Source organism: Brachypodium distachyon, chromosome 1 (genome assembly GCF_000005505.3).
Source record: "Brachypodium distachyon strain Bd21 chromosome 1, Brachypodium_distachyon_v3.0, whole genome shotgun sequence".
Lineage (NCBI taxonomy): Eukaryota > Viridiplantae > Streptophyta > Magnoliopsida > Poales > Poaceae > Brachypodium > Brachypodium distachyon.
The window spans coordinates 46,774,472-46,795,721 of NC_016131.3; the positions used below are offsets into that span (position 1 = coordinate 46,774,472).

A 21,250-nucleotide genomic window follows, 5' to 3' on the forward strand; every position below is an offset into this window, starting at 1 on the left:
GTAAGCGGACTACGAAAGTCTAAAGAGTTGGAAGAGTCAGCTGCAACACAATCTCCTAAAAACTTTGTGAGAGTTGGATGTAGGCCAAGTATTAATAGAGTACTACATGTTTGTAGCTAACTTCTCCCTCCTTCCTAGGTCATAAATTTAAGGCTTAATTAGATCTATGCCACTCTCTATTCCACCGGTTGGAGATATGTTATTACAAAAACTTGACTTGAAAGAATGACACTCTAACTTTTTTATACCTCTATTCATGCCATTTTGTCCAATGCACATATACTGTCTAAATACGTATAAATATAGTTCTATACGAACAATTTTTTTCCCATCCCAAGTCAAACCGTTTTATTCCTCTTATTCCCCACGCGTTTCTCATATCCCGCCCCCAACGGTGAACTCGTTTTATTTTCTGTAATTTTTATAGATTTTTCTAAGAAGATTGAATTTTGGGCCAAATTTGAATATTTTTTTTAACCTTCATGACGCCTGGAAGACTCGAACGTACTGCTGAACGTTGTAAATAAAGATATTATGGTAAATGTACATGCTGAAATACATGTATTTTATGAACACTTATTGGTCTTAAGTGGACATAATGGCATTGATAGAGGAATAAGAAAGTTAGAGTGGCATTTCTCCAAGTCAATTTTTTTAATGGCATATCTCCAACCGGTGGAATATAGAGTGGCATAGATCCAATTAAGTCTAAATTTAACTAACGAGATATAAGTTACATGCCCCAAAAAACATATCATTAAAATATTCATTTGATGCTAAACCTAATGATATACTTTCTATGCAATATAATAAATATTTAGTTGATCAAATTGATGACTTAGGAACACGTGCAGACTTTAGAAACCCAGACAGATGTAGTATTGCACGTTGGCTATTGTACCGGCTATAGATGATGTGGAGCCACGGAGGAGCTAATAGCCAGCAGCAGTTTGCTCTTAGCAGTTTTCAATAATACAAGTCAAACTGTTATGCTCCTTTGCTGGTCTTCCACCTTGTATTGTACACCCATGGGTGAAACAAATAGGGGGGAGGGGGGGGGGGGTTACAATGTTTCAGATATCGCAAATTTCAGAACAGTCCAATTCATGCATAATTTGGAAGAAAAAAAATGGATTCTGAAAGAAGTCTAAGATGATAAAATAAGCTTCAGGGGGCAATAAGATGCTTTGCTGAGCGTCTGCTCTAAACAGCTTTCCAATTGCATAAGCAGCATGAAACATTTGTTTGGTAAACATTTACTAGTATAGATGATTTACAGCAGCAGAAGGGATTTTTAGCACTAGACACACATACACAGAGAGAACTCTTCCTGGCTAAGGTAGTCCATGGATCATCAGTTCATCACTGCCATCCAATTCATCGCATATGGTGCCTGAAAGAGCAGATTCAAGCCTGAGTGTAGATCATGAAAACTGAAAATGGAGATTCATCCAAGCAGAGCACAAGGAAGATAGGCTCACCTCAGTGTCTCCTTTGTCCCTCGACGGACTTTGCAGCGGATGGTCGGGAGGCCTAGTCGCTGGTGAGCCTCATAGCGGTGGCATCCAGAGAAACCTGAAGATCAGGCATGTGGGGGAGCATTAGCAAGAGGAAAATGGTATAGCTTTTAGAGTGGGAAGTGACCAATTGGGTTCTGAACAAACTACCATAATAGACTCCGTCAACCTCCAGCACATCGATCTGTATTTTCAAGAAATTGAGCCTCGTAAGCAGCATTCCAAAATGATGCCACAATGTTAAGGAACATAATATAGCCTTTCCCACCAAAGCGATTGTTTTGTCCTATTGCACTGATGATAATCAAGGAGACATTTAAGATTTGAATATCATCATGCCACGAGTCCATGATCTGACGAATGAAATACAACTATTTTCTTTTGTTCCATTAAGGTGCAGTAGCGCATTATTACTTACCGAACTTGAAATCACAACAAATAAACATAATCACAAAGCTCAAACCAAACAGCAAACATGAAGTTCTAAAAATCTGACACTGATGTAATTGGACAAGTGAACACAGCGATAATTGCACATAAAATGGCTACATTGACCGGATCGGAATGGAAATGCTAAATGCACATAAATTGGCTATATTGCACAGAACAAAAGGAAAGAAAGTAAGTTCCTTGTGCGTAACAGCGTAAGTAGCTTAACTAGTCCAAAACTAGACAATGATTTGATCAAAAGAAGCAAGCAGCATCTTATGTAACAGCATCTGACAATAAACTGCACGTTGATTAAAGATTTATGTGGGTCCTCATAAAGTCATTAGTGTTACAATTAAATGGTTGGTTTCAGGATATGGCATGGCACAATCCCGTCGAACTATGACTAATTCAGAGCACACAAGAGCTCATAAAGCCCTAATTACGGGTGAAGGTGAACACATATTGCATGCCAAATATGCTTAAAATTTCATCCTAGACATACTAGTGAAGGTCCCTGTGGAGATTAAATGCATCAGAGTCATGTAATGTTATACCAAAAGATTTTGCATTTAAATAACTTAACTTTAATACTCCTTTAATATTAACGTGTCTAACTCAAAACATTTCAAAGTAATAGCCAATCAGTGAAAGCAACATCCTGGAGAAAACATCAAAATGTCAATCAACCGTTAGGAAAACATTCTCAGAGAACTGTCTAGTTTACTAGATCCGGTAAAGGTGGGTTTGTCACATATTAGCTTCGCTATAGTTTTATTCATATGTATTCAGTTCCACATAGCAAAACTCAGTTCCGACAGAACTTATATCGTACTAGATCCGACAGAATTTATATCCTATTAGATCATGAACTAAAAAAAATACTTGTGGTAGAAGGATTGTTAAAGGAAAATGTGCTCACAGGTACTTGTAGACCGATGACACGGATGCTGTCCATGAGCTCCTGCACCTTGGAAGGATCATTGGCACGAGTTCGCATTAGCGGCCTCCGGATATCTTCCAATGGGATCTCCATGACCACAGGGCCTTTCTTCTCTGAGTCGCTCAACGATGACTGTGCGGCTGCACCTACACCATGTAAATTTTGAGCCATTGTTACTTAGCCTGTGCTCAAGTGCCGAGAATGACATTTTTTAGCTAGACACCCCAAAATGGCTGTGCCGCTGTGCGCATCTCGAGATGCAGAGGAACAGAGAGTCGGCTCTTCCATTATCTAAACAAAAGTACACCCCCAAATTGCAAGGTAATAATTCCATACCGCAAAAAGGAAATTCTCCTGTCGTGTATTCAACAACATGATCGACCTTAAAACGCCCCAATAGACACTTTTACTTGGCACGGCCGTATTAAGGCACGGTAAGAGCAGGAATACTAGGTTCGGATCTTCACAACTCATCTTACAGGGACTAGATCCAAGTCCACCGATGGCGAAGCAGGTAGGGCGACTTACCATTAGAGGACGGGACCGAGAAGGCAAGGCCGCGGCTCCCGCTTGCGCTCCTCCCACGGAGAGCGGCGGCGCTGGGGACGGCGCGGCGGAAGCCGGCGGGAGGCACGATCTTCCCCAAATCCAAGCCTGAGCTCGAGGCCATCGGTGCTCCCGCGGCCGCTGCAGCCATTTCCACACGGCCTTTCTGTCAGTACTCTCCGCTTCTTCTTCCCCGTGAGGCCGTAGCGTGTCGGAGCGTCGCATCGATGTGCGCCATACGAATTGCTCGGGGCTCGGCTTAACGAGTTTGCTTAGGCCCGTGGGCCGAGCCTTTTGGTTAATTGATCTTGGATTTACGGGCCCATTTGGGCCTAGAAGCTAAACAGCGATGAACGGCTAAAATGTTCCCTGTCATCGATCCGCGGCGCCTACCCTTTCACCAATCAGCGCTCACGTTTCCTCTCGATATAAACTCGTCTCCCCGTCTTCTCGTCTCCCACACAGCAACCGCCAAATTCCCCACCCTTTCTTTCTCACAAACTCCACCGCCGAAGCCCACGCTCTCCATCCGAGTAGCATCCATGGCACCCAAGGCAGAGAAGAAGCCGGCGGCGAAGAAGCCCGCGGAGGAGGAGCCCGCCGTGGAGAAGGCGGAGAAGGCCCCGGCGGGGAAGAAGCCCAAGGCCGAGAAGCGGCTGCCGGCGGGCAAGTCTGCCGCCTCCTCCAAGGAGGCCGGCGAGGGGAAGAAGGGGAAGAAGAAGGCGAAGAAGAGCGTGGAGACCTACAAGATCTACATCTTCAAGGTGCTCAAGCAGGTGCACCCGGACATCGGCATCTCCTCCAAGGCCATGTCCATCATGAACTCCTTCATCAACGACATCTTCGAGAAACTCGCCGGGGAGTCCGCCAAGCTCGCCCGCTACAACAAGAAGCCCACCATCACGTCCCGCGAGATCCAGACCTCCGTCCGCCTCGTCCTCCCAGGCGAGCTCGCCAAGCACGCCGTCTCCGAGGGCACCAAGGCTGTCACCAAGTTTACCTCCTCTTAGGTTGCTCTGTATCCAGTAGTTGGTCCTTCTTCTGCTTGTAGCAGCCTAGCTGGGATTAATTGGAATGAATGGTCGATGGTTTGTGTGTAGTTGGCTTGTGCCGCTGCTTCTGGAAATTGTGGCCTGACAGATCTGAATAGTAACGATGGATGACTAGTATGCTAATTCTGTTCTCCCGCAGTTTGATTGGTTGTGCTCTGTGGACCTATGGTGTTGTGCTTGCTAGTTGCAACTGAGTTATTGTTATGGCTGATGTTAAATTTCAGTGTTAATTTTTGTTCTTACCCTTGGGTTCTGAATGTGTCTCTATATATTTTCTTTAAAGAATAAATTCATGTTATCTGTAGCAGCAGCTGTGCTTGTTTGGGAATGAAAGAAACTTGGTTATCATTTGGCTTCTGAAATTTTAGAATTTTTGTACTAATAAGCTATTCATTTTTATATGACAGTAGCTATAGTGCTGTTAAGGAATGGCGTGGCTTCATATTTTGAACTGATAATGAGTGCACTTTACATTTGTATTTACCTGATACTGTTGCAAATAATTTTGATAACATAGATTTACTGAGACAGCATATACTGCCTCCCCCAGCTTGTTTGTTCATTGTTGCTCTGAACATCTTGAAATATATCCTAATTCTTCTGCTACATGTTCCGCTATTTGCTGATCTTGTTTCATTACTGCTCTGAACGTCTTGAAATTCTCACTTTGAAACCATGCTGTCAGTGTCCACTCATTACCAGCGCTCACGACAGGGATCATCAGGACAGTGATGAGCGACCGCAGCAATTCCACGGCTCCTTATGTTATTGCAACTTTTTGTTGGTTTGGTAAGTACTAGCAATTGCATTATAAAAAAGTACTCAAACAACAATCGTTCAGCTACCTTTGTTTTCATTTATAACTTCTACATCCGGCCTGCAGAGTATCTCAGAGTATGCGAGCACTCGTCAGTGATGGTTGGCGGCTCGAGGCAAGAGAGCGATATTGGTTACTGTAATACAGTTTTTTTAGATAAAGGAAGCTTGATAACTTTAATACAATTGCTCAGTCTTGCAGTACCTCATGGATCAATACTTCAATTGTTACAGTACCAGTTTTGTTTTTCTTGATAGCAAGTTAGCAACAGTCCCGGCGTTGGAAGCAGGCGCTCACCCTGACAGATGCCAAGGTATCTAGAGTATGCCAACTCGTCAACCTGAGGCATGACCCTGCCTGCACGTCGGAGTCAAAACATGCGATTGCAATGGCCTGTTTTACCACTTAATATGCTGGTACAATCTTTTTTACTGTTCGTGCACGCATTTTCATGTTGAAACTGCTCCTGTACTTGTTCAGCATACTCTGCAATTGCTTCTTCTTTTTAAGATGGCTCCAATCATTAGGCTGTGCAATGGCATATTTTTTTAAGATGACTCTGCAATTATTAAAGAAAGGTCGCCCTTTTTGCTACTACTGAAAGAACATTAATTTCATTTACCATCTATCTTGGTAAAGCCCGAAGTAGCGTTCATCAATCACCTACTGAGTTTTGCACACCTGCCTAACTTTATAGTCCACATATTAGTAGCAGTAGTTTACTGTTTACACTCTGGTAGCTATATCTCTGGATTGCAACCCATTGCCCAGCCCGGAGTACTATTAGATGAATCAATGCACGATGTCATATATGGGCATATGACACATTTAGTTGTTTCTGGTAAATTAGTGACCATCTGCAGTCTATTTTATTAGTGGCATATCTTAGGTTTTAATTGCTAATAATTGGAATATGACATCAGTGTGTCAGCCTCTCTTTCTCCTTCATGTTCCATGCTAATAATTGCTAATAAGAGAACTGATGAACATCAGGTTTGCATCTCTGATTGCATGCATCTCCATGGCTGCATCTTGTATAGGCATTCGCTCCCTGGGTTGCTGCTTTGAGCACGAGATGCCAATCCTAATGGCAGAGGCCAAACACTCCTGAACTCTGCTTCTTGTGCTGTTATCATTGGCGTCATTGTGTAACCATATTGCCGGATCAGCTATTTCCAAGATTCTGTCAGGGTGAGCAGCCTCTGAATACTTGTGAAGATCTAATGATTCTCTAAACATATCGTCTGTTGGGCTCCTACCCGTAAACATCTCAAGTAGCAATATCCCAAGGCTATAAACATCACCAAGAGTTGAGATTGGAGAGCCTTCGCCATATTCTACAATTGTGCAACTTTACATTCATCAACATGCAAAATTTATGAAAGAACTAGGGTAATGTTAAAAATAATTCAAAAATTTCAGTTACCTGGAGCAACATAACCAATGGAGCCTCTTATTCCAATCGTGCTATCTGAATTTTGCAGGGTGTTATTTGCACTTTCAAGCATGATCCTTGATATACCGAAGTCTCCGACTCGGGCACTCATATCTTCTGCAAGAAGGATGTTGCTTGGCTTGACATCGCAATGGACAATAGGGGGCTGACAGTGATTATGAAGATAATCCAGAGCATCCATGACATTGACAGCAATGTCTAGCCTTTGAGCTAGGCTGAGAGTATTGTTCAGAGTGGAAATGCTGTACTTTGGATGAAGCCAACCATCTAAGCTTCCGTTGGGCATGAGGTCAATAACTAATGCCTTGAAATCTTGACCTTGATTATCGATGCTGGAGCAGCACGTGATGATTTTTATAAGACAACGGTGGCGTACACTTCTCAGTGCCTCACATTCAGCCTCAAAACTCCTGGAAGATCCTGATTCCAGAAGGTTAAATACTTTTACAGCCACAGGTTTGTTCTCACCTTCTAAAGTGCATTTGTAAACCGAGCCATATCGTCCTTTGCCAAGCAAATTAGATTCTGCAAATCCGTATGTCCCTCTCAACAATGCCTGATATGGAACTCTTTGGAAGTGTTCCTCAATAATTGTCGGTGGAGTCTGACTCTTTTGTCCTGTATACTTCCATATAGTAACAATGGCTGAAACTAGCAACAACACTGCTCCTGTTGTTGCTAGAGAAATCACAAGAGATTTTGAACTATCGTTTCCTCTCCCGCTTACAGGATGCGTGGAGCATGGGTTCAAGCGAAGCTGAGGTATTCCACCACACAGCTTGGTATTTCCATTGATGGATATGGCAGTCAAGTTCCCGAAAATACCCCCATTTGGCACTTCACCCTGCAAATCATTGAAGGATGCATCAAATAACAACAATGATGTTAATTTCTGTAGCGATCCTGGGATCACTCCTGACAGGTTGTTGTGCGCCAGATACAACTCTTTCAAGGCGCCGATGCTGCTAAGGGCGTCAGGTATCCCATCTGACAATTTGTTGCCTGTCAGGTTCAATATTTGAAGCCCTTTCATATTCTTCAGAGATTGAGGTATGCTTCCTTCAAACATGTTCTCATCCAGCAACAATGACTCCAGGACTGCACAATTCCCGATGGTATCAGGTATCTGACTAGACAACTGATTTCCTGAAAGGATCAACTGGTTGAGGTTAACCAACTTACCAACGTCTGATGGAATGGGTCCAGAGAGCGCATTGTATGACAAGTTCAGGCTCAAAGAAAGGGAATGCATAAAAATCTCCTTGGGAATCGAACCATTTAACTTGTAGTTCGCTGACAGATCAAGAAGATACAGACTCCTTAGTTTGCCAAGGCTTGCCGGGATTGGTCCTGCCTATTCAGCTGTGTAAGGTTTCCAAGTGACGATGGTATGAGGCCAGACAACCTAGTCCTGTACAAGTCAAGCTGAACCATGTTTGCTAGTTTACCGATGCTTTCTGGGATTGCTCCTGATATTGAGGTATTTGAGAAATCAAGTATGCTTAGGCCAACCAAATTGCTGATATCCTGGGGGATGCTACCGGACATATTACTGTCTGACAGATAGAGATACTGGAGTGTGGCTGACAGGTTTACAACTGAGCTGGGTAGTTGCCCACGGAAGGAGTTGTAACTGAGGCTCAGTTGCTGCAGCTGGCTGCAGTTTGCCAGTGAAGTGATGAATTCCCAGCCATCCCTGTCGTCTGCATCGAGCAGATTGTCGTCCAAGTACAGAATCTGAAGACGTTGCAGCTTCCCTAGGTCGCGGGGTACAAGTCCAGTGAATCCGTTCAGTGAGAGCTGCAGGCTTGTGAGATTGGTGAGATTTGAGAGCGAGGAAGGGATGCGTCCAGTGAACCTGTTGTTGGCAAGGCTGAAATCATCCATGGTGGGGAACTTCCTGCCGATGTCGGCAGGAATGCTGCCATGTAGCCGGTTCCCTTCCACGTGGAACACCCTCAGGGACGACAGATTGTACAGGGAGAGCGGGAGCTCACCGTTCAGCCTGTTAATTGAAAGGTCGAGAAACTGAAGGCTGACGGCGTTGGCGAGGCCTGGAGGGATCTCGCCGTTGAACCGATTGATGGCGAGGGAGAGGTAGTACAGGGACGATGCGTTTGCCAACGACGGCGGGATAGGCCCTATGAGGCTGTTGTTCTTGAGCCGGAGCAGCTGGAGCTGCATCATCCTGTTGCCAAGCTCGGCCGGTATGCGGCCGGTGAGGTTGTTGCTGTCGAGGAACATGGTCTGCATGGCGATGCAGGAGCTCAGGTTGGTGGGGAACTCGCCGGAGAAGGCGTTGAAACCAAGGTCGAGGAATCTGAGGCGCCGGAGGCGGCCTATGCTGGCAGGGACGTGGCCATGCAGCGCGTTGAATCCCAGCTCAAGGGCTTGCAGGAACGTGAGGTTCCCGATGGCTGCGGATAGCGTCCCGCCGAGCCCTTTCTTCGGCAGGCTGAGCGCCACCACCCGTGGTGGGTTCCGACCATGGGTGCATGCCACACCCTCCCAGCTGCAGAAGCTGGTGCTGCTGTTCCACGAGGCCAGCGGGTTGTCGCCGGCGCTGGCCTCGGCCCTGAACGCAAGAAGAGACGCCTCGTCGTCGCCGCTTGACGTGACGGCGATCGTCAGGATGGAGAGGAGTAACAAGCTCGTGTCACGCAGCAGCGGCATTGCCATGTCGTGTGATCCCTGGCTTGATTAATTCATGGAATGGTCGTAGTGGCAGTGGGTGATTTGTAGCAGCGAGTCCATGTTGAAATGAATGCTTCCTTTTTTGACGCAATGTAAACTCGTGAAATTTTGGGAGTCTTAAGTCAGGTCTTAGTATTTGTTTGTTTGCCGAACTAGTCAGGTCTTAATCACCCTTTTGATCTTTCACGGTTTAGTCAGCCAAATGTCTCCTTTCTTGACTGGAGGAACTAAGCCTCTTACTTAATTGGCACTTGTATTCGTACACTGGTGTGCAAATTGGTGAGTATTCACTTTTCATAAAAAGCGCATAAAGCCTTAACCACAATCGATGGATTGACTGGAGACTTGGAGTGGTCAAGAAGACCCCAAGCGAAAGATACGACCTTTAAGGAAAAAACCTGATTGCTGTTTATCATGATTTTTTACCACATTTTATTAGGTGAGAATATGAGATGATGCTTTAATCCTAATTGCTGTTTATCCCCGAGAGCTTGTATGCAACTATGCATCAGCTTTTCGGCATATCCCGGAACCACCGCCGGCAAAACGTAAGGCAGTGGGAGTGGCGATTCCGAAGCTCCACGTATATTCCAGGAATTGCGATTCTTCGTGGAAGGTATGTTCATCCGCCTCGTTTCCTTTCCGTTCCATCTCCTTAATGTATTTCATCTGTGATTTCATTGGTGATTTGGGGATATATTGTGGTCACAAACATAGGACTGATGTGTATCATTGGATTTTGGGGTTTCTCTAATTTTATTCCTGCTGGTGCAGTGTTTAATTTGTGGTGTGGTTAATGTACTTTTCATGTCAGGAAATTGTGAGCTCAAGCAAGTTCTCCCTTGTCAGTGGGTGCCGCTGGAAGGAACAGAGAAGATGGATGCAATCGACAGGGAATTGCTCACGTTGGCCACTTTTGGATGCAATCCTGGAAGCATTTTGTGTTGAAAATGTATGAAATGTATGCACTGTTGTACATGGGCTGATATGTTGTACCAAATTTTGCCTCAAATGCAATGAAAATATATGGGCTGATATATATGGTGAAGTGAATTTTGTATGGTTGCCAGAAATATATGCACCGTGTATATCATGGTACAGAATTTTGAGCACTTGTATATGCAGATTGGCAATGTAGTGAATATAGTGAATTTTAAGCACCTGTGCATGATGTACATGCCAGTTTTTTGAGGCAAACACATAAAGAAACACCTGTACAGTCTACAGACTGTATGTTCCAGCTTACTAAATTTGAGCACCTGTACAGAATGGGCATGGCAGATTTTTGAAGCAAACACACAAACAATAATCTGTAAACAATAAGCTGAAAATCATATGGTCATATAATTGACTCAAATAGATCCAAAATATTCATTCGTAAGAGATATATTGTTCACAACAACTAGCAACCTCTGAATAGGATATATGGTTCACATGATTCATAATTGACTCACACTAGATATATGGTTCACATCAACTAGGTAAAAATGAGAATAGGATAAGGATCATTCCTCAGCAGCCCTATCTCTGGCTGCTGCATTTGCACCAATAGTGAACCATGAGTAGAGTCTGCCCCTAGAGCTTCTTCCAAAATTAACATTTGTCCAAACTTATTTTCATCCAACATGTTCATGACAGCAGCATCATCTTTCAACTCAACCATCATTTGGCCTTTACTCATGTAGTACACGCTGTCCTCCTTCTGAAAACCAAGTTCTTTAATCCTCTCCTTGATATCAAAGTAGCTAATATAGTCCCTGTCAATCAAATCAGACTCTGGGCTGCTACGTGCACGGTCATGAGAAATATACTTCACAATCCACATGTCCTCTGCCATCTGAATCAAATTACAAAAGCGACAATTAATTGATGCACACAAATCTTCTATATAAACCAGATTGAAAAACGGTCATGAGGACGGGAATGGAGAGCAGCAGCCCTAGAATCGTAGATGAAGGAATAGGTCGAGGAATAGCGAGAGGAGGCAGGATACGAACCGGTTCTGCCGTCAGTCGCTGCGATCGCCGATTACCCGTGATCACCGTCCCTCCGCGCCGGCGCCGCCCTGCCTTATTCGCCAAACTCGTCGCTGCGATCAATCTGCTCAGGTTGGGGAGAGGCGGGAGTACAAATCGGGAGATAAGAGCGAAACTGACGCGGGCGTCCTTAACTGATGGCCAAATTCACGGCCCAAGTCACGGCCGCCCAGGTTTGCATGAGCCTGAAATGCTCTCTCTAAAAAAAAGCATGGAGCCAGAAGAAAACCGGACCGGCACCTGAACTGAACCGGGCCGGTTCGGCCCCGAAGGCGGCCTTAAAAGTGCGCCCGGCTCGTCAGAAAACGTCAGATTTGGCAGAAAATATCAAAAGGGGTATTTAGTGGCAAAAGTTTGGTTAAATAGGGTATAATTTTGGAAATTTCCTTAAATGGGTTAGATTGTGTCAAAAAGTTTCAAAGAGGGGGTAAAAAATGGAATCCACTCTTGATCCCCTAATGGATCCTGCTAAAGGCAAGGAGTTGGTCTTTGATTTCAAGGCTGCTCCATCGGTCAAACCCAAGGCACCTACTGATCTGAAGAATTGGGAGAAGCCGCCTCCTGGCTGGGTGAAGCTCAATGTGGACGGCTCTTTCCAGCACCTGGTTGGCTTGGCCGGGGCGGGCATGCTCCTCCGGGATGAGGCTGGCCAGATTGTCTTCTCGGCTTGCTGAGCTCTTTTCCATTGCTCGGATCCTGAGGAAGCGGAGCTATGTGCTTGCATGGAGGGCTTAGCGATGGCGCTTCAGTGGAGCAAGTGTCCTATCATCATGGAGTCGGATTGTGCCGCAGTGGTTCAGGCTGGGAGTGCTCATGGGCATCATACCTCTAGATATGCCCACTTAGTTGAGGAGATTAGAGCTTTGTCGGCTGAGAGAAGTGTGAAGTTCGTGAAGAGGGATAGACATCAGAATCATACGAGTCATGCGATAGCAATTATTGCTCGTGTCGAGCAACGTATATGGCTGTGTGGTTGGGTTCCGGCCCACCATCTGTGGTGGAGCTGGTTCTCCAAGATTGTAATGGTTAATTCTAATATATCCCCTTTTATCCACAAAAAAGGAAATGAATGCTCCTTTTTCGACGCAATGTAAACTCTCGTGAAATTTTGGGAGTCTTTTTAGTCAGGTCTTGATCACCCTTTTGATCTTTCACGGTTTAGTCAGCCAAATGTCTTCTTTCTTGACTGGAGGAACTAAGTCTCTCAATTGGCACTTGTATTTGTACACTGGTGCGCAAATTGGTGAGTTTTCACTTTTCATAAAAAGCGGATATAACCACAGTCGATGGATTGACTGGAGACTTGGAGTGGCCCAGAAGATCCCAAGCAAAAGATACCACCTTTAAGAAGAAACCTGATTGCTGTTTATCCTGATATTTATTTTTACCACATCTTTTAAGGTGAGAATGTGAGATGATGCTTTAATCTGTTCTGTAATCTTCGTCTTTTAATCATCAGAGTGTTTTCTATTATGTTGCTTGTTTTTCTTTGAAACCATCCAAAAGAACGTATTTAGTACCCTATCATATTGTACCACTACGGAAAAAACATTCTTTGCCGGCGGCCTGAGCCTTTGCCGGAGGCTTTTCCTCGGGCCTCCGGCAAAGAAGGCTTTGCCGACGGCAAAAAAGAAGAGGCCTCCGGCAAAAAAAAGACCTACGGCAAAGAATAAAAAAGGCCTCCGGCAAAGAACAAAAAGGCCTTCAGCAAAAAAATGTCTACGGCAAAGGAAGGGGTCCCACGTGGACTTGATCGGCGCCTAACGGGGAGAAAACGGACGGGATTCTTTGCCGGAGGCCGGCCGCCGGCAAAGAGTTTCTCAATATTTTTTCTTTTGTATCCCTTTCCTCTCTTGTTTCAAATTATGATGTAAACCACCATTTTTTGAGTTGAAACTTTTATTGTACTTTCATTTGACATTGATGACGAGTAATGTGAATTAAAATCATTGCTTTTTATGTAAAAATAATTATTTATCATTTTCTATATCCGTTTAATAGGGAAAAATGAAAAAATATTAAACATTTGTAAAAAATTCACAATTTTTGGCATGGTACCATTTTATTGGTATACAACACTAGGATAAAATTTACAAGTCAATACACAAAATGAAAATGGTACATACTTCACAAAATGAACGATCTCAAGAGTGAACCTCCAAATTTGAATTCCGAACTAAGTTTTGCATTAATTTGACCCATTTTTGAGTTGAAACTTTTTATGTGGTTTCATTTATCATTAATGATTACTAATATGAATTAAAATCACCACATTTGATGTAAAAATAATTACTTATCATTTCTAGAGCCGTTTAATAGGAAAAAAAAATGAAATAATACTAAACATTTATCAAAACAGAACAATTTTTGGCATGGTGTAATTTTATGGGTATATAAACTTGGGATAAAAATTACAGGTCCATACACAAAATTAAAATGGTGCATGCTTCACAAATTGCAACATTTTCGTATAAGTTCCCGAACTTAGCGCTCAAACGTCCAATTTGTGTCCCAAACCAAATTTTGCAATAAGATTTTCCCTTTTTGAGTTGATTTTTTTAATATGGTTTCACTTGGCATTAGGGATGACGAATGTCAATTAAAATTAACACCTTGTATGTAAAAATAATTACTTATCATTTATTGGAGACGTTCAATAGACAAAAGTGAAATAATACCTAAAATTTACCAAAAATTAATAAGTTTTCCCATGGTGTCATGTTATAGGTATCTAAACATGGGATAAAAATTACAAGTCAAAATAACAAAAATAAACTAAGAAAAGTCTTTGCTAAGTATACACATTAAAAAAACAAAAAATATGTCTTTGCCGGTGGCCGGCCTCCAGCAACGGAATATTTGCCACGTCACCGATGCGCGTGATCGAGCCACGGATTGATGACGTGGAACCATCCAAGCCGCACATCTCTGTCTGCCTTCTTCCTCCCTCACCCAGCGCATCTTTTCTTCCTCCTGCCTTATCTCTCTCGCTTCTCCTCTTCCCCACCAGCACATCTTCCAGCCGCCCACCTCCGCCTACCCCAGCCCGCCGCCGGCGACCTCCAGCGCCCCTCTCTCTCCAAGGCCTCTCCCTTCTTCCTCCCACCCCGCCCCTCTCTTTCAATTCTTCCTCCCTCCCCGCCCTTCTCTCTCCCTCTTCTTCCCTACTGCAGGTGCATGGCCATGGCGGGGCGCAAGGGCGACGGCGGGGCGAGGCGCGGCAACGGCTGGGGTCTACGGCGTCGGGGCGAGGGGCGGCAGCGGCGGGACGTGGCGCGCGCGGCAGCAGGTGGCACGCCCGGCGGCGCTCTCTCTCTCTCTCCATCTCTCTCGTCGAGCAGCAGTGGCGGCGCCGCCCTCCGCGCGTCCACCTCAATATCTCCGGCGAGCTCTACGCGGCGGGAGCGCGGCGGGGTAGGCGAGAAGCAGCGGTGGGCGACGCTTGCTGCAGCCGGAAACGGGAGAGGAGAGGCGAGCAGCAGCGGGGAGCGGCGTGCGCGGCAGCCGGCAACAGGAGAGGGGAGCAGCCGGCCAGGAATTTGGGACCCGGCTTTGACCGGATGATTTTTTTTTAATTTTTTTTTCGATTTTCTTTGCCGGAGGTTGGCCTGCGGCAAAGTCTCCTAGCACATGCCCTTCCGTCTACCTCCGTCCGTGATGTGTCTGTTACTTTTCTTTGCCGGCGGCCTCTTTTTTGGCCTCCGGCAAAGCCTTTGCCAAAGGGCCCGAGATAAGGGCGTCGGCAAAGAGGCCTTTACTGATAGTGGTCCATGCCAACGGCCTTAGCCGGCAGTCACGTGGAAAAGCCTCCGGCAAAGGCTTTGCCGGAGGCCTTAGGCCGCCGGCAAAAATGTTTTTCCCGTAGTGTACCATTTGCTCTATTGATAAATCCATTTTCTTTTCGATGTTTTTAGGGGAAATTAAGTGTCTAGTTCGGAAAGAAATTAAGTTCTATACTTGCTTGTTAACTTGTTGCCAGCCTTGCTCCATTTCCTTCAACAACAAAAAATTCGAGCTCCAGTTCACAGGCCGAATATCAGTGTTGGGCTTTTACCACCGGTGGCCCATCTAAACGTCAGCATAACCTCGGCCGGTCCTCCTCCTCCTCTCTCCCATTTCCCGTTTCCTCTTCCTTTCTCCGCCGTTTCCCCACGAAGGAGGTGGTATGCTGCCGTGTTGCACCAATGGCTGCGGCGCAAAGGGCGCATCTAGATTTAGAGCAGGCAAACTCCCCGAGACCTCAACCTCAGGCAATGGTCGCGCACGGGCTGCCTGAGAGGTTGCATGTACTCACGCGCCCTCTCCCAGCTGCGGGTGTCCGCTGCTGTTCCAGGAGGCCAGCGGATCGAAAGCAAGCAGCTCATGTCCCCGTTGCCCGCTATGTCCATACTGTTGTGTGTTGGGTTAGTTGCCCAGTAGCAATGGCTCACTTGATGCTTGGCCATGTTAATTGCCTGATATGTATAGAGGTTTTGTGGCAGTACTAGTTTGGCCAGAACTCGCCTAGCCATAGTTGTGCTGGGTCAATCTCGTACAATGATATTACAAGACCCGTTTTAGCTTTCTTGAAACCGTCAAGTTTTGAGTGGAGCGCTCAGAGTCTTGGAGCGACTCCTGTGAATGGAGGAATATGACACAGTCCATGCGAGATATATACCAGAAATGCATGCCAGTGCACTGCTCGGTAGGACGACAGACTTATGTAGGAGTACCCAATAAAACCTTCGATCGACGAACACAATGGGTTGAATATTTAAGTTTGATTCCAAGGTTGATGATTCTGCATTTTCGATGTGACTGATGCACCTGATAGGTACATTCGTGGCCAGCTTCTTTTTGAATGGTTTCTGGATTTAAGGGAAACTTGTTATTGTTTGCATGCCTCTGAGCTTGGGGGGCCCAACAAAAGTCGTCGTCTACGGAGAAGAATGTACATCGGATGCTGAAATTTGGACCTGGTGTCGAAATGAGTGAAAAAACGAATTCAGTTATGCATAGTAGCCCAGTCAACCAAACATTCGCGCGCGAAGGGCGTACTGTTCTTAGATATGAAGATACCAGTGACAGTGGTGTTTTGGTGGATATTAATACCAGCAAAGTTGTGAAGGACAACCATATGTGTCACCGAGAAGTCGGTGTTGCAGGAGAGGCAATAATGAGACGGTGGGTTTTGGGTTGGTTTGTGTTGGCCGTAAGAAGGCAATGTGTAGGACTTGGAGGCCTTGAACCTGGTGGATGTAAAAACATGGTGATGAACGGTGAATACCAAGCAACATGATCAGCATGTTTCAGTCCTTGAAGAGATTTATGTATGGCGCAGCCGCAAACATGATAAGATCACAAGGGTGAGCCGCTGCAACAAGTGCTCCAATGGATCTCGCAATTTTTCTCGCAACGACTTGGCGGGTGCGGCCTAGTGAATGGAGATTTCGGGTCTGTTTTTTTTCCCAGGGGATCGCAAGCGGCGGCATATTGACTGTGATTATGAAGCACAGCCGGCTGGCACTTCTATATCCCTCAGGTCGAGAAGCTCGAAAAACTGGTCCGACCCAATTTCTCAAATTGTATTAAGGGGAAGTTGAGCTGCAAAAAGAGCATCCAAGAAGTTTTCCTTTTTTTTAGCTTGTGGCTTCCTGGGACCTAGAAGTTGTCCATAAGACCTTCCACGGTTCTTTTTGCAGGTCCAAACTTCATTTTTGGCCTCTATAAGTCGATTCATGCCATTGGAGGAGGGTAAGCATACAAACAAAGCATCAACCGGTCATTCTACATGGACCGAAAGGATGAGGGGCAGTCGGCGGCTGTATGTCGCGAACCCTGATGGGAGAAGGGAGCGGGGATGCAGACGTGCGGCATCGGGTCTGGTGTTATTTTGGGGGATCCCAAGCGGTAGCATCTTGACCTTAATGTGAAGCTCGGAAAACCGGTCCGGTCTGGTCCCAAGCGGTAGCATACAAACAAAGCATCAACAGGTCCTTCTCCATGGACCGATCCAAACTGTCCATAGCAGGCTAAAAAAATATGACATGCTGACGTATGAACTGGTATGGCAGAGATAAGCAGTAGATTCTAGATGGAAATAGCTATTTTTATCACACATGGGAGACAGTTTAAATCATGCACCGATGCAAGCACGCTAGGGAAAAATTGACCACAAGGATCGGTGCCATGGCAGGTAAAAAGCAAAGTACGTATCGATTACACCGTGGAAGGTCTAAGCTAAACGGAAGGGCAGTTCATGTGTAGCGACGCTAGTTCATGAAATAGCGACGCTGCGCTACACGTTGTAGCATGTAGCACCGTTAAATGTTTTTTGCATGGACAAAAGTGTAGAACTGAAGCCCATCGGCCAAAAGTCCCTAAACCGCTACGGAGTCCGGACTCTTGACCTAACCTAGCACGAACATACGATCCCCCACCCGAGCGATTGAAATCCCCACTATCCACCCCGACCAAGCCATGCATTCTCCATCTAGCTCATCGAATGTCGCTGATTCTGAATAAGTACTTTATACTATATATGTTCTCGCCTGGTGGACTTTAGATGTTAGGCACTTCGGCTAAAACTATTTAAAATTAAATCTTGACTGTGTTTATGCCTCTCATCCATGTTTATGCAGAGTCGTCTCGTAGACAATTGGAGAACTATTTTTTTAAGTGGCCGTGCTAAGACCCTTTATTCTTGGGCTATATCTGGATTTTTTGCAATACGCTATTTTAAATAGAGCAACCTATAGCACGAAATAGAATATATAGCATCTGGGAGAGGCCACCACTAAATCTGTTAGCGGGCTACTTAAAACACGTGTACGTACATTTTGATCTACGACGACCTGTACGTAGAAAGCATTAGTTTGTCAACATCTCATATGATATAGAAAATATTTATTGCTTAAAAAATCTAGGAAGATTGTTTTCAAATGTTCTCTAGGAGAGATAGATATATGGCGTGGTGGTGAACATTTGTTGTGTGCAACTGACTTTTGATGTCAAATTAACAAGTCCAAAATCAGGAAAAGATATGCTTTATGTGCATTAGTGCATGACATTAATGTCTGTAAATTTTATATATCTAGGTTGCATATACGCATTTATGTAGATATTGTATGGTTCCGTGGAGCATTTATTGATTGTTAATCATAAAATACCATGGGTCACCTGAGAAAACCGCCTATATATATACTTCTGAATTTCTGTGTTCTACATATGGGAGGGTGAGGGCCAATATTAACAAGTCCTAAATCACACATGTCTCAACAGAAACCGTCTATAATGGAATACCATGTGCTATTTATGGGTTTCCGGTGGCAACCATGGTTAGAGTCTTTTGACTATAGAAAGATGAGCCTGTGCAGGGCATGGTATTGCATGCATGCATAAGCCACGTGTCTTCTCTAGCAAAGATAAACACTCCTCTAGTCCAATATTGAACATTAAACAGGGATTGCATCTGTTGTCTCTAGTTAGTCTGAGAGTGTAAATATGGAGGCATGCCGAGGACCAACACATATAGTACGATTCGTTGTTGAAGTCAACTTATAGTACAATTGTACCATCATAAGGACCAAGATATATATTATTTATATCACATAGGGGTATAACATAGATCGAAAGGCTATAAATACACCATCCTACTCCTCGGTCTCTCCATCTCATTTCCCAAGCCATAATCCCTCTTCATACTTTGTCCTTCACATTTTTCCACAGATCATACTATCCAACTCTTAGTCTTCCATGGATCCAAAACTCCACCAGGAGTGGACCTCCTTCGAGGTACAGGAGGCAAGGTCACTTATTGCTAGGCTAAGCATCAATATGATCGACTCCTATGATGCTGATGAAAAAAACAAGGTGCACAACCACATCGTGGATGCTCTCCATGGATTGTTCCCGTGGAAGACGAACGAGCAGGTAACAGACTTTTATGTCACTCTCTACGCGGAGATGCATATGATGCAGGGGCAAGAGGACAGCCATGCTGGTGGTGGTGGAATGCATACAGCATGCGCTCTGCCTAACCATGTGAACGGTAGCTTTGGGGTGCCGGAGGAGGAGAGTGGTTGTGCTAACGGCGCACAAGGTGTTTGTGCCATGGGCGACCTCGCCGCGAACAGTGTTTTTATGGTACCAGAGGAGGAGGGGGAAGAAAACGTGGATGGTAATGTCTTGGTGTTTGGTTCTCCATGTGAGGAGACGAATATCATGCCGACGGAGGCATCACTAACGGTAGAGGAGCAGGAGGTGGAGGTGTTGGAGAACAATTTTTCCAGTGACCAACAAGTTACGGCTCCAAAACCGGTAGTGGGGCCTTGGGGCAAAGAGGAACAAAGGTATTCACTTGCAACATATATCCTTATTTTATTGAGTTTTAATTGTTATTTGTTTACATATACTAATTAATAATATAGTGGAATTCGTTACTTTCTATTATACATCATGTTTAGTTTGTGATGTTACTGCACTAGCTTCCGTTTCTGGGAAATACTACCCATCAGGTATATATTTTGTCTTTTGTAATTTGTGATTTGACCTTTAGTAATATATAGGAAGCTATAATATTGCAGTAACATAGCGCTACTGAATTCCAAATAGGTTGGGCAATTGTCCCAACCTGTAAGAGAGAGTGCTAGTAACCTATATAGTGGTTGTGAGTTTATCACAGAAAATTAAATAAAGTTATGATTGCAGTCAATAATGTAATATCACTATGGCTATTAATAACACAGAATGTTTATTCATGTATATAGAGCATACTATCCAATATCGTAGTATCAACCGAAATATGCACTTATGTAGAAATTGTTAGAAACCTGACAAATATATACTGTTTCAAATATCTTCGAAAACATGTGTGCTCTAATTCTTGTACATATATCTATATAAGATCATTCAATGTCTTGAGAGTTACTGGTTTCTTTATTGACACGGCATGATACTTCTGCTTTTCATCAACAATTAACTAACAAGTTCATCTTGAACCCGATCTTTTTTGCAGGTTGTTTGTTCTAGGGTTACGAGCATTCGGCCGTGGTGACTGGAAAAACATATCAAAGTACTTCGTCACAACCAGGACTCCAGTCCAAGTATCAAGTCATGCACAGAAGTTCTTCAGGAGGTTGAAGAACAGAGCATTGTCCAATACGCAGCGTCATAGCATCAATGATGATGTGGACCCCTATTATGCCAACACATTGACAAGTGAGAGTGGCTCTGGTGCCGGGCAAGCGCTTACCTTCACGGGTCTCATCCATGACCCAAGCATTGGATTGGAAGCTCCGACGAGCTCATTTGTCACCCTGGACAATATAGCTCAGTTGCTCTATAGTCAACAAGTGGTCCAGCAACCATTGTGGAGTGAGCAGCAGATGATGGGTTCTGGTGCAGCAACAATGGACGGGGTTGGGAACTTTGAGCCACCATGTCGACAAGGATCGACTTATCTTCCTCCCCGCAATGGATGAACAAGATGGATGTCATGTGGGGGCGCATGTATAGGCGCCGGCCACCTAGGACAGAGAAGGACCCAATGGCTAGGTTAACTTAGTTAATTTGATTAAGAGTTCAGATTGGAGATAGAAAGGTTTCGTCCCGTAGAAGGTTTTCCCTGCTGTTTCCAATCTGATTAGGAGTTCTATTTCAATTCTGTAAGAGTCTAGCTTGATCCCCAAGTTTGTAAGGCTATTTATAGTCTCCCTTGTCAATCAATAAAGCAAGCAATATAAATCCCGAGCCTCCCTTGCGCCCTGGGCGCCCCAATTCC

General features: G+C 44.7%; 3 protein-coding genes, 3 long non-coding RNA genes and 1 pseudogene across 6 annotated transcripts; 4 read left to right on the forward strand and 3 right to left on the reverse strand.

The window, feature by feature from the left end:
* Positions 1-1,166: 1,166 nt before the first annotated feature.
* Positions 1,167-3,676, reverse strand: LOC100838881 (sulfiredoxin, chloroplastic/mitochondrial). The gene is made up of 5 exons (XM_003564188.4): positions 3,418-3,676; positions 2,869-3,035; positions 1,668-1,701; positions 1,482-1,575; positions 1,167-1,393 (listed from the first exon to the last, which is right to left on the reverse strand). Exons 1-5 carry the CDS (start codon positions 3,584-3,586, stop codon positions 1,378-1,380), a joined length of 480 nt encoding a protein of 159 aa, XP_003564236.2. The 5' UTR covers positions 3,587-3,676; the 3' UTR covers positions 1,167-1,377.
* Positions 3,677-3,827: 151 nt separating this feature from the next.
* LOC100837970 (histone H2B.1) lies at positions 3,828-4,729 on the forward strand. Its single transcript, XM_003564184.4, has one exon. It carries the CDS (start codon positions 3,978-3,980, stop codon positions 4,443-4,445), a length of 468 nt encoding a protein of 155 aa, XP_003564232.1. The 5' UTR covers positions 3,828-3,977; the 3' UTR covers positions 4,446-4,729.
* Positions 4,730-5,316: 587 nt separating this feature from the next.
* On the forward strand, positions 5,317-7,627 carry LOC112269705. The gene is made up of 4 exons (XR_002961604.1): positions 5,317-5,720; positions 6,345-6,495; positions 6,789-7,216; positions 7,490-7,627. It is a non-coding gene; the product is annotated as an uncharacterized LOC112269705 (long non-coding RNA).
* On the reverse strand, positions 5,976-9,539 carry LOC100837948 (annotated as a pseudogene).
* On the forward strand, positions 9,529-10,566 carry LOC112269706. The gene is made up of 2 exons (XR_002961605.1): positions 9,529-10,070; positions 10,269-10,566. It is a non-coding gene; the product is annotated as an uncharacterized LOC112269706 (long non-coding RNA).
* A 277-nt stretch (positions 10,567-10,843) lies between these two features.
* Positions 10,844-12,459, reverse strand: LOC112269942. Its single transcript, XR_002962211.1, has 2 exons — positions 11,452-12,459; positions 10,844-11,291 (listed from the first exon to the last, which is right to left on the reverse strand). It is a non-coding gene; the product is annotated as an uncharacterized LOC112269942 (long non-coding RNA).
* Positions 12,460-19,224: 6,765 nt separating this feature from the next.
* Positions 19,225-20,951, forward strand: LOC104582232. The gene is made up of 2 exons (XM_010231626.1): positions 19,225-19,820; positions 20,486-20,951. The coding sequence occupies exons 1-2, from the start codon at positions 19,225-19,227 to the stop codon at positions 20,949-20,951; spliced, it is 1,062 nt and encodes a 353-aa protein (XP_010229928.1).
* The last annotated feature ends 299 nt before the right edge of the window (positions 20,952-21,250 follow it).